Genomic DNA, 13,939 nt, shown 5'->3' on the forward strand with positions numbered 1-13,939 from the left:
GGTGCCTGTGGGAAATCCATATGAAATGGTCCGATATTATTTCTCTTATACTGAAAAATGCCAGGTCCTATAACCTTATTTCTATCTACTATTCATATACACATATGAGTTTCAAAATAACAATACCAATATTACTGATGACAATAATACTACTGAATGTAATTACAAACTTACTTTTTTTGTAACGTTACATCCCACCAGGGATATACATGTGAAATACTATGTATTAAAATGACTTGAAATATTCTTCTCAAATAGCTGTGCCACCAACATCGTAACAGTTAGATTCAAATATTTCAGTCTCTTTTGTATCTTTAGGAATTGTTTTTATTTTCCCCCCTAAATCATGCTTTACCTCTACATGGTTCCAAACTCTAAAATATAAAACAGATATACATCCTGACAGATCTAGTTTCACCCTCTCCTCCTCTTTTTGCTAGATAACTACTTTAATTACCTGGTTTATTCTTCCACTGCCTTCTACTTTTTAAACAGAAGAAAACTAGAGACAATGCTCCTTACTTATATTCTCAAACTCATATAGCGATTTTCTTCATTTCTTTTTAATGGAATGCACAGTACTCCACTGTGTAACTGGACAAGGTGTGGTACTTCAATCATCCAACTACCTATTACTAATTGTTTTTTGACAACATTTTGTTATTACAAAAAGAACTTTTGCACTTTAGTTTAAACCCATTCCCTTTCGAAATACACCTGCAACAGATTGTGTGTGTGTGGTTTTTTTTTTTATACTTCAAGTTCTAGGGTACAAGTGCACAACGTGCAGGTTTGTTACATATGTATACATGTGCCATGTTGGTGTGCTGCACCCATTAGCTCGTCATTTACATTAGGTATATCTCCTAATGCTATCCCTCCCCACTCCCCCAACCCTACGACAGGCCCCAGTGTGTGATGTTCCCCTTCTTGTGTCCAAGTATTCTCATTGTTCAATTCCCACCTATGAGTGAGAACATGTGGTGTTTGGTGTTCTATCCTTGCGATACTTTGCTCAGAATGATGGTTTCCAGCTTCATCCATGTCCCTACAAAGGACATAAACTCATCATTTTTATGGCTGCATAGTATTCCATGGTGTATACGTGCCACATTTTCTTAATCCAGTCTATCATAGATGGACATTTGGGTTGGTTCCAAGTCTTCGCTATTGTGAATAGTGCTGCAATAAACATACGTGTGCATGTGTCTTTATAGCAGTGTGATATATAATCCTTTGGGTATATCTCCAGTAATGGGACGGCTGGGCCAAATGGTATTTCTAGTTCTAGATCCTTGAGGAATTGCCACACTGTCTTCCACAATGGTTGAACCAGTTTACAGTCCCACCAACAGTGTAAAAGTGTTCCTATTTCTCCACATCCTCTCCAGCACCTGTTGTTTCCTGACTTTTTAATGGCTGCCATTCTAACTGGTGTGAGATGGTATCTCATTGTGGTTTTAATTTGCATTTCTCTGATGGCCAGTGATGATGGGCATTTTTTCATGTATCTGTTGGCTGCATAAATGTCTTCTTTTGAGAAGTGTCTGTACATATCCTTCACCCACTTTTTGATGGGGTTGTTTTTTTCTTGTAAATTTGTTTGAGTTCTTTGTAGATTCTGGATATTAGCCCTTGGTCAGATGAGTAGGTTGCAAAGATTTTCTCCCATTCTGTAGGTTGCCTGTTCACTCTGATGGTAGTTTCCTTTGCTGTGCAGAAGAGCTCTTTAGTTTAATTAGATACCATTTGTCAAGGTTGGCTTTTGTTGCCATTGCTTTTGGTGTTTTAGACATGAAGTCCTTGCCCATGCCTATGTCCTGAATGGTAATGCCTAGGTTTTCTTCTAGGGTTTTTATGGTTTTAGGTCTAACACTTAAGTCTTTAATCCATCTTGAATTAATTTTTGTATAAGGTGTAAGGAAGGGATCCAGTTTCAGCTTTCTACATATGGCTAGCCAGTTTTCCCAGCACCATTTATTAAATAGGGAATCCTTTCCCCATTGCTTGTTTTTCTCAGGTTTGTCAAAGATCAGATGGTTGTAGCTGTGTGGTATTATTTCTGAGGACTCTGTTATGTTCCATTGGTCTATATCTCTGTTTTGGTACCAGTACCATGCTGTTTTGGTTACTGTAGCCTTGTAGTATAGTTTGAAGTCAGGTAGCGTGATGCCTCCAGCTTTGTTCTTTTGGCTTAGGATTGACTTGGCAATGCAGGCTCTTTTTTGGTTCCATATGAACTTTAAAGTAGTTTTTTTCCAATTCTGTGAAGAAAGTCATTGGTAGCTTGATGGGGATGGCACTGAACGTATAAATTACCTTGGACAGTATGGCCATTTTCACGATACTGATTCTTCCTATCCATGAGCATGGAATGTTCTTCCATTTGTTTGTGTCCTCTTTTATTTTGCTGAGCAGTGGTTTGTAGTTCTCCCTGAAGAGCTCCTTCACATCCCTTGTAAGTTGGATTCCTAGGTATTTTATTCTCTTTGAAGCAATTGTGAATGGGAGTTCACTCATGATTTGGCTCTCTGTTTGTCTGTTATTGGTGTATAAAAATGCTTGTGATTTTTGCATATTGATTTTGTATCCTGAGATTTTGCTGAAGATGCTTATCAGCTTAAGGAGATTTTGGGCTGAGATGATGGGGTTTTCTAAATATACAATCATGTCATCTGCAAACAGGGACAATTTGACTTCCTCTTTTCCTAATTGAATACCATTGATTTCTTTCTCCTACCTGATTGCCCTGGCCAGAACTTCCAACACTATGTTGAATAGGAGTGGTGAGAGAGGGTATCCCTGCCTTGTGCCAGTTTTCAAAGGGAATGCTTCCAGTTTTTGCCCATTCAGTATGATATTGGCTGTGGGTTTGTCATAAATAGCTCTTATTATTCTGAGATACATCCCATTAATACCGAATTTATTGAGGGTTTTTAGCATGAAGGGCTGAATTTTGTCAAAGGCCTTTTCTGCATCTATGGAGATAATCATGTGGTTTTTGTCTTTGGTTCTGTTTATATGCTGGATTACATTTATTGATTTGTGTATGTTGAACCAGCCTTGCATCTCGGGGATGAAGCCCACTTGATCATGGTGGATGAGCTTTTTGATGTGCTGCTGGATTCGGTTTGCCAGTATTTTATTGAGGATTTTTGCATTGATGTTCATCAGGGATATTGGTCTAAAATTCTCTTTTGTTGTTGTGTCTCTGTCAGGCTTTGGTATCAGGATGATGTTGGCCTCATAAAATGAGTTAGGGAGGATTCCCTCTTTTTCTATTGATTGGAAACTGTCTCTCAGACCACAGTGCAATCAAACTAGAACTCAGGATTAAGAAACTCACTCAAAACCGCTCAACTACATGGAAACTGAACAACCTGCTCCTGAATGACTACTGGGTACATAACGAAATGAAGGCAGAAATAAAGCTGTTCTTTGAAACCAACGAGAGCAATGACACAACATACCAGAATCTCTGGGACACATTTAAAGCAGCGTGTAGATGGAAATTTATAGCACTAAATGCCCACAGGAGAAAGCAGGAAAGATCTAAAATCGACACCCTAACATCACAATTAAAAGAACTAGAGAAGCAAGAGCAAACACATTCAAAAGCTAGCAGAAGACAAGAAGTAACTAAGATCAGAGCAGAACTGAAGGAAACAGAGACACAAAAAACCCTTCAAAAAATCAATAAATCCAGGAGCTGGTTTTTTGAAAAGATCAACAAAATTGATAGACCACTAGCAAGACTAATAAAGAAGAAAAGAGAGAAGAATCAAACAGACGTGATAAAAAAATGTTAAAGGGGATATCACTACCGATCGCACAGAAACACAAACCACCATCAGAGAATATTATAAACACCTCTATGCAAATTAACTAGAAAATCTAGAAGAAATGGATAAATTCCTGGACACATACACCCTCCCAAGACTAACCCAGGAAGAAGTTGAATCCCTGAATAGACCAATAACAGGCTCTGAAATTGAGGCAACAATTAATAGCCTACCAACCAAAAATACTCCAGGATCAGACGGATTCACAGCCGAATTCTACCAGAGGTACAAGGAGGAGCTGGTACCATTCCTTCTGAAACAGACTGTGTTCTTAAAACTTTTGTGAAAAATGCAGGATTCAATTTACTTGACTTAGGCCTACACTGCATACAAAGTGATTAAACGCATGGATCCTAAAGTCAAAATGCTTGTGTTATATCATGGTTCCAATGCTTACTAACTGAGTGGCCTTGAAGAAATTATTCACCACTTTGTGATTTAATTTCTCATCTGTAAGACTGGGGAAAAGAGCAGTACTATCATTATATGTTTATGTAAGGATTAAATAAGATCTATGTTTTACATGCTTAGAATATGTAGCATGTGTTAAATGCTAGTATGAGCTATTATTATTACACAATAAGTTACACCTTAAAAATATTTGTGTCATCTTAAGTCTAATCACAGTGAAAAAAAGAAACTTGGCTTAACATTGCTTAATATGACCATGACCAGAATGAGAATTTAAAAAGTCATAGTAGTACGGCTGTAATATTGACAAATTTCAAATATGAGAAATGTTAACAATTTAGAGTATTTTATAATTACATTCCTCTAGATAACATGTTCAGTCACAAAATAAAGTAAAGCGTATCCTTTGCTCTACACCATTTGCTCCAAAAGCAGGCATACTGGTCTCTCTATCCAATTTTCCTAACATTGTAACTTTCTGCTTCAAAGAACAAAGAAGTTACTTGCAGACACTGTCAAAAATTAGTATAACAATGACATTTAGTAAAAAATATATTTAAAATGTTATATAGCATACTATATTAAGAAATGGTATGAGAGATACTAAAAACGAAAATGAGCTAATATTAAAAACTATTGTTATTGCTATACTAGAATTCTAAGAACAGGAAAACGCCAAAAATTTTGAGTTTGCCCAGCCTTCAAATATAGCAGTAAAATGAAAGCACTATTGTCCTAAAATATTCCTTAACATAAAAATATAATTTATTCATAATGAACATATTTTTAGGATTTAACATCCATTTATTAAATAATAAAATCTAGTTTCTGAGATTTTTAAACCAAACATACAGGTTTAGCTACAGCAATATTCGTATAAAAATACCATCTTAAACACATACTATCAGATTCTCAATTTTTCATTCTTTTTCTTTTTTTGAGGTTGTGGTGAGCCGAGATCACGCCATTGCACTCCAGCCTGGGCAACAAGAGCGAAACTCCATCTTTAAAAAAAAAAAAAAAAAAAAAAAGAAAAAGAAATAAAAAAGAGAGATGCGGTCTTGTCATGTTGTGCAGAAGGCTGGAATCAAACTCCTCAGCTTAAGTGATCTTATAACCTCAGTCTCTGAAGTAGATAGGATTAAAGGCAAACACCACCATCTCTGGCTCCAAATTTGTTAATTCAAGTATCTGTATCCTAATCATAACCTACTGTTGGCATACTTACAGAGAAATTGCCTTAAATCTGTAACGTATTAAATGTTACAAAAATAATGACTACATATTTGACTATAGATTTTTGATGTGCAGTAAGTTAGTTTGGAATTTTCAATAATAAAAATGTTTAAAAAGATATGTTATTCTGAGCAGCAAAAAAAAAAAAATACAATTAATTTTCTTCTTTTTTTTTTTGAAACAGGGTCTCACTCTATTGTCTAGGCTGGAGTATAGTGGCACAATCACAGCTCACTGCAGCCTCCAACCCCCAGGCTCAAGAGATCCTCCCACCTCAGACTCCTGAGTAGCTAGGATTACAGGCACACACCACCATGCTCGGCTAATTTTTGTATTTTTTGTAAAGACGGGGCCTCACCATGTTGCTCAGGCTAGTCTCAAACTCCTGAGATCAAGTGATCCGCCTGCCTCAGCCTCCCAAGGTGTTAGGATTACAGGCGTGAGCCACCACGCCTGGTCAAAATACAATTTTTTTTTTTTTTTTTGAGACAGCGTTTCGCTCTTGTTGCCCAGGCTGAAGTGCAATGGAGTCATCTCGGCTCACCACAACCTCTGCCTCCGGGTTCAAGCGATTACCCTGCCTCAGCCTCCCAAGTAGCTGGGATTACAGGCATGTGGCACCACGCCCGGCTAATTTTGTATTTTTAGTAGAGACAGGGTTTCTCCATGTTGGTCAGGCTGGTCTCAAACTCCCAACCTCAGGTGATCCGCCCACCTCAGCCTCCCAAAGTGCTGGGATTACAGGCCTGAGCCACGGCACCTGGTGACCAAAATACAATTATTAATTATTTTAAAGAGCCAGCTGAAATATGCAGTTCTTGCTAATAATATACCATCATTGTATAAAAAACTTGCTTAGTTTTAAAAGTAAATTTAATTAATGTACTTAAGTATTTATTTCAAATAAATGGTCAAAGAGTAAAGTGGAACAATTTGGTTTGTTTCTCTACAGCCAAATTATTTTGCCTAAAATTATAGTAGCCTATTTCCCCCCATAGAGAGACTAAATAATGAGACAGCTATATATTACATAAAAACAGCCAACTCTTATATTCACTTATTACATGCTTGGCATTGCTATAACTGTTTATATATATAAGCTCAAGTATTCTTCACATCAACTCTAGGAAGTAGGTAAAGTTATCATCCCCATGTTACAGATGGAAAATGAGGAACAAAGACTAATCTGTCCACATCACATAGCTGTGAAGTAGCAGAGCCAATGTTCTAACCCTGGAAGTCTCCCTTCAGTGTGTAGTCTTACCTGCTATGCTACGCTCCCTCTAATAATGTGGTAAGAGTATAATTAAAAACAAGTAGAATCACAATGGCCATTCCAAATAATCCACAAGTTGTCTTTCAACAATTACTTTAACAATATTGTTGCAGAAAAGCCAAAAGAGGGGATGGGGGTAAGGTCAATTCAAATTTGGTCTGGGAAGTGTTTAAATGTGAGAAATCACCTCTTTTCTTAATCACTTAGAATACATATATTACAATTTAACATGGAGAATTTCAGGTACTGCCTATTACAGCATAAAAATCATTTAGTATCACTCCTCATCTAATAACTGAGGAAAATGAAGACCAAAGTATACTCAGGAGCCATAAAAGTAGCAGGGCAGCATATGCAAAGCAAGGGACTGGTCAAGGAGAGAATCCCAAATGGATCCTCAGTATAGTCGAGATCACATCTTCAACATAAAAATTATGGATTCCTTGTCTTTCAAGTCACTTACTATATATGTATTCAGAGCAAACAGAGCACACATTTACTGAACTTTGGATAATGGAGAAGCTCAGTATAATAGAGGAGAAAGGTTAAAACAGGCATACATACAGAAAAAAATCTGTAAAGACAATAATATCAAAATGACATGGCAATTTTCACTTGTTTTAATCACTCCCACATCACCAATCACTTTTTCCTCAAATAGTCAGAATTAAGTCCAACATATTAATTCCTTACTTCCTCTTACCTCCAGAGAAGAATTTATCACCAAAGCAAAAGCTGAAGCTGAAATTGTATAAGACTGAGTTCCTTAATATACTTATATTGCCACTGTGTCAGTTTAATAAAGGCATAAATGCAATAAAAATTCATAAAAGCATTTTAGTAAGCAACATGTTTGATGTTACTTGTAAGCTTTGGAGCTAGGAGAATACTTTGAAATTAATAATAAATGTGGATTAATAGACTAGTGCAATAAACCAGGCCTCAAGTATCCAGGGTCTCAACAAGCCACAAGCACAGATTACTGTTATTACAAGTCCTTTAGAGCCCACATGATTCTTTGGGAACAGTGGCTTATATTCTCACCCTTTAGTAAACCCCTTGCTCTAAAAAAGAAACTAATAAACTATAAAATTAAAGCCAAAGAGTTCTGCCATATCCCAGATGTAATCAAGGTAAGATGAAGATATTAGGGAATGCCCTTAATCAATTATGACTTTTGTCCCTGCAACAACAAAAACAAAACAGAGACACAGACAGATACCAGGAGAACATCATGTGACAGCGGAAGCACAGATGGCAGGATTACGTATCTACAAACCAAGGAATGCAAAAGACTGCCTGCAATCACCAGAAGGTAAGAGAAAGGCTTGGAACAGATTCTCCCCCTAGACCCTTCAGAAAGAGCAAGGCCCTGCAAACACTGATTTTTTAATTATATAATTAATATAAGTATTATAAAGAAACTCTTGTTTTAAGCCACCAAGGTTGTGGTATTTTGTTACAGCATCCCTAGGAAACTAATACAGTCCTTACTGATCTCCTTAAGCTCCTTCCTTTTCTCATCAATCTATAATTTAATACTTTAATAATCTGGCAGATGACCCTTCCAATTTACAGACACAAAAATACATTTTAAATGTTGGTTTTAAAATGTAAATCCCCATGCTCAACAGACAATCCTAACAGCATTTCTCTCCTTACTTCTGTTCACTTCACTGCAGTACTTAACACTATATTAGCCTGATTCATGCTAGCAGAGTTGCGACAGTGAATAAAAACACAGTCATGCACCACTTATCAACAGGGATATGTTCTGGGAAATGTGTCATTAGGCGATTTCACTGTTGTGCAAACGTCATAGACTGTGCTTACGCAAATCTAGATGGTATCTTACTGGTTAATGTATGAGTCAATTTTCATACTGCTATAAAGAACTGCCTGAGACTGGGTAATTTATAAAGGAAAGAGGTTTAATTGAGTCACAGTTCAGCATAGCTGGGGAGGCCTCAGGAAACTTACAATCAAGGCAGAAGGTGAAAGGGAGGCAAGGCATCTTCTTCACAGGGCAGCAGAAAGAAGTGCCAAGCGAAGCGGGAGGAGGCCCTTATAAAACAATCAGATCTCGTGAGGACTCACTATCATGAGAACAACATGGGGAAAACCATCCCCAGGATTCCCTTGACTCAGGAGACCAGGTAGAGATAACTAATCAGGGGGCAGTAATCCCTACAATCCCCTTGATCATGGGGTGATTTGGGTGGGGACACAAAGCCTAACCATATCAGTTATGAAGTAAGACTTCATTATCTGTGCAAACTTTTACTCACTTAGATCCTAAAGTACACTTTGGATTCTTGCTGCAGTTATTGTGATTACCTAAGTGCACTTCTGTAAGCAAACCTCTTTGGGTAACCTCTTTCATTTCACTGGGAGGAAGTGAAATCATTTTTAGGCTCTAAAGCAATGCCACGATTTTCACACCATAATGCTACTTTGTTGTGATAGAAATTCAGCTCTCATATCTTAGAACATAGCTGAGAACCTCAACACTAAAAATAAGGGTACTTTTTTAAAAAATCAATTTTATATTTATTTATTTATTTATTTATTTATTTATTTTATTATACTTTAGGTTCCAGGGTACATGTGCACAACGTGCAGGTTTGTTACATATGTATACATGTGCTGTGTTGGTTTGCTGCACCCAAATAGGGGTACTTTTAACAGCTACACCTTCTCTCAAAGTCCATACATAAAGATATTTTAATATATTTCTACATACATTTATGTTTATATGTAAATACATACATTTAATACTATTTATATCTTTAATAGACAGGTATAATATATAAAGATAATATACAACTTAGAGACTGTTAGTTCATAATTACAGAATATCAACAAACGTGGTATTCTAATTTTGATAGCCAACTTAAATTAAAGCTATCAAATTATAACGTGAAAACTTTGTCCCAACAGCAGACTAACAAAATGAAAGAATAAGAAGTATCAGATATCACATCACTGGATAATTTACAAGCGTTTTTAAATCCTTACTACCCAAAGTGAGGTCTCAAGATAGGCAACATCCCAATCAGTTCAGACCTTGTTAGAAATCCAGAATTGAATTTTTATAAGATGTCCAGTTGATCTCTTGCCTGTTGAAGGTGTATGCACCTTCAGATTTGAGACCTCTGGTCCACAGGTATTAAACCAACTGAAAACTGCCAAAATAGCCTGTCTAGAACTATATCAACTCTTCTGCTTCTTGCGAACCATCCAAATGAAAGTCCAATTTCATAAAATATAAATGAAAAATTCATAAATATATTCATTTAAAATGATCACAATACCTTGAGCACCTGAACTTGACCTTCTGTAGTAATTTCCTTTAAAAGTTCACAAAAGGACTGGCATAGACCTACTGCGTATGTCTGAAATTCAATTAAAAGTCAATATATGTAAGAATATATCTGTAATATCAAAAAGGCATAAAATTTCATTTGGGATTCATTATAATATACTTGAGAATTATACACTAATGGTCTAAGCATATCAAATTTCAATCAGAACGCTTAGGAAAAGTTAAAAAAGATTATGCCAAATAAAAATATAGATTATTGATACACTGATTTTCATAGGAATATAAAAAAAATTTGTTGACATAGCACATTTTCTGCATTGAGAAAGGAACTGCATGCAGCACATCTGCCCTGCAATGGGAAATGCTCACAGTCAATGTTTCTCTGTCTTAAAATAACAGACCAATCTTAAAATTTTGAAAAGGTACCCCCTGATTTCAAATAAGAAATAATCAAAATAATAATTATATAATTTCATATAATGCAAAAGTACTCCAACATACCTGTAAAAATTCTGTTGATGATAAAAAGATATAACCATTGATGATCTTAAAGCAAGTTCTAAGATTTTCTGAACTTAGTTCTGCCAAAACAATAAATGTCAAACAAAAAACCAAATTAATTCACTGCTCAAAATTAGTTTAAATGAAGTGATTCACAGTTATTTAAGACTAATTTGCATACTCTAGAAACCTCTTCCGAGTACTATCGAGACTACCAGTATCTATAGATATCTAAAAACTGGCATCACTAGGACTTAAAGGGTACAGTCACCAATGATCACGCCACTGCACTCTAGGGTGGGCAAAAGAGTGAGACCCTGTCTCAATGAATGAATGAATGAATGAATGAATGAATGAATACTGGTATCAACCCAAAGCTTAATGCTACCTCATTTGCTTTTCACTGGGTGAAACGTTCAGAAAAAAGCCAAGCTCCCCATATATTTTCCTTTCAGAAAAAAAAACCACCTAACCATTTGACCCAACTTTTCATTTCAAAATAAATTTTTACTGCTAGCATGGCATACTACATGAAACTGAATCATTTTACCATCATATTTTGACATCTGCTTAAATGGGTTCACTCAGTGAACATTTACTGTTACTGCACTTGCACTAAATATGCGATATTACTTCTCAACAGAGTCCTGATCACACTCCAAAAAAATTATATTATGTTTAGATATTTTCAATCTTTCAGTTTTTATCAGAAAAGGATATCGTTTTTAGCTATTCCTTTGCAAGTGCAGAGTAGAAACTATTTGTTAAAACTGAATATGATCAAAAGTTGACACTGTGCTATTTTACATGTTTCACTACTTAAAATAATAATACAAAGGAATACAGGCTGTACGTGTAAAATTATACAGATTAAAATATGACCCCAAAATATCATCGATGCCTAAAACCTGCCATTCTTTGCTGCAAGTATTTTAGAAATTATATTCACTCAAAATAAGACAAATTATTTTTTCTTAATTTCTGGCAAAAGATTAGCCCCTGTGTTCTTATCTATCATATCTTAATAAAAAGAAGACATTCTATTCAGATGTGAATTTTCCATTTATTTTCACAAAAGAATGACAATCCTATCCTGTCTCAAAATGTCTCTGAAGGCATTAGTTCCTAAACTTTAGGATTTGACAGTTTTAAAAAATGAGGATAAGAAGGGGACAGGAAATGATAAACTTATTACTAGTTACTAATCTAAAAGACATAAAAAAACCAAAAACTGTCATCTAAGTATCTTTTTACAACAGAAGATAAAAATCTCAAGATAAAGGGGGCCTTTATATTAGATAAAGCTATCATTATGAAAAATTCACATTATCCTTTTCTCCTCAAGGAGAAAGCCTGGACTCGTGCATACTTTTTTTGTAGACCAACAATGAACAGCAGACTGGCCATCGCCATGAAAAGTAGGGCCAAGGGTCTATATTTAAGAGAGAACTGAGAATGGCTTCATTCCAGACGTATCAGGGAATATAATTTTGAAATCATTGCCAAGTATAATTTTATCAAAATCAATGTTTAAAAAAAAAACAACATTTAAGAAGACTTGATATAAAAAGAAAAGAGCCCGTCTCTTCCTACAGATATTTAAAAACTATTCCTGGATCGTTCTATACAAATTAGGTCACTTCACACTGCTTTCCATGCCTCTGCCATGCCCAGGATGGCACTGACAAAATTTTCTTGGGCATGTTATCATCATCAAATAAATAAATAAATAAATAAATAAATAAATAAATAATATTATACATAGCCCTAAAATTAACAAATTTATCTGTTTTAAGGTACTGGACACTGTTCATTACATCCACAAGTTCCTAGTGAGACTCTAAAGAAAAATTTTCTAGTCCTAATACCAAGAAGTTATACTTCAATCATGCAATAGATAGGTATTTACTTTCAGATACTGAGTAATTTATGTCTATGGTTCGCAGTCAGGGGCAATTTTGTCCCCTACAGGACATTTGGGAATGTCTAGAAACATTTTTGTCATCACTATCATCAAGTAGGTAGAAGCTGAGGACACTTTTAAACATCCTTCAATGCAAAGGAAAGTCCCTCACAACAAAGAATTACCTGACCCAAATGTCAACAGAGCCAAGACTGAAAATCCCTGATTTAAGTGACTAGGTTTTTCTTTTCGTAGACTTCTACAGAGCTCTAAGGTAAACCTGTATATAACCTATCAAAGTATTTAGTTATGCACTGTGCATATATGATTCATATCTTTAGTGTGATTTTATTTTATAATCTACTATTTGCTTTTATTTATAATTTTGCTCCTATATTTAATTTGTATTTTACATATATATTCCTTTAAATTTCTGTAAGGAGGACAGGGAGTGAATTATTAAATTATGTTATAGAGAATCTAGAGAAATCTGCTTCATCCTTTCCAAATTTGATAGAAAGTTACCAGCTGAAAAATTTTACAGTTAAAGGAACATTAGTGTTGCATTCGCAATAACTAGAACAAGAGCCAGTCACATGCTGATCTTTTAAGTAATGAGAATACTAAGTAAATTAACACCATAACATAGATTTAAAGAAAAAAAGCCATTAGAACTAAATTAATATAATTACTTCCAGTTACAGCCTCTGGTTCTGCTTAAAATTTATCAGATTCTATTTACACGTAGGGAAAAGGACATAAAATGAATCTTAGCCTTGAATATATTCATACTTAACACATCCTAAAAAACCATTAACTTAAACATCTTAAAGTGTTCTATAATGTTGGCTTTATATGTTTTAAAGTAAGAAACTTTCTGCCAGTGGCTTTCTTGCTTTCTTTCTTCTTTTTTTTTTTTTTTTTAAAGAGAAAGCATCTTGTTCTGTTGCCCAAGCTGGAATGCAAGAGCAGAGTAACGGCTCACTGCAGCCACTGCAGCCTTGATCCTCTCGCTTCAGCCTCCTGAGCAGCTAGAATCACAAGCACGGGCCACCAAGGCCGGCTAACTTTTATTTCTTGTACACATGGGGTCTTGCTATGTTGCCCAGGCTGGTCTCAAACTCCTGTCCTCAAGCAATCTACCTGATTACAGGCATGAGCCACTGCAACTAGCCCAGTGGCTTAATTTCTGCTTAGAAAAATATAATACCTATCATACTTAATAAACAGATAGCTTAAAAGCACTGTTCTAATAAGAGAATTTAACATACAAAAACAGTATTCATTTTGGTTTATACTCTTAAAAGATTAAATATTCTGGTTGTATATAAAAATAAATTTTTAAACTTTCATGAAAGAATGTACGGCCAGGCATGGTGGCTCACGCCTGTAATCCCAGCACTTTGAGAGGCCAAAGTGGGTGGATCACCTGAGGTCGGGAGTTC

At 35.5% G+C, this 13,939-nt stretch overlaps 1 protein-coding gene and 1 pseudogene across 2 annotated transcripts in view; one reads left to right on the forward strand and one right to left on the reverse strand.

The window, feature by feature from the left end:
* IPO11 (importin 11) overlaps window positions 1-13,939 on the reverse strand; it is a 212,552-nt gene that overhangs the window by 80,964 nt on the left and 117,649 nt on the right. For both annotated transcript variants that reach the window (XM_003827413.5, XM_063604439.1), the window contains 2 exons: window positions 10,592-10,671; window positions 10,080-10,160 (listed from right to left, as the gene is read on the reverse strand). In XM_003827413.5, the coding sequence (XP_003827461.3) occupies window positions 10,080-10,160; window positions 10,592-10,671 (161 nt within the window). The remainder of the gene's footprint in view (window positions 1-10,079; window positions 10,161-10,591; window positions 10,672-13,939) is intronic.
* LOC130541514 (protein GVQW1-like) lies at window positions 5,964-6,700 on the forward strand (annotated as a pseudogene).

The sequence above is a fragment of the Pan paniscus genome, chromosome 4 (assembly GCF_029289425.2).
Source record: "Pan paniscus chromosome 4, NHGRI_mPanPan1-v2.0_pri, whole genome shotgun sequence".
Classification (NCBI taxonomy): Eukaryota; Metazoa; Chordata; class Mammalia; order Primates; family Hominidae; genus Pan; species Pan paniscus.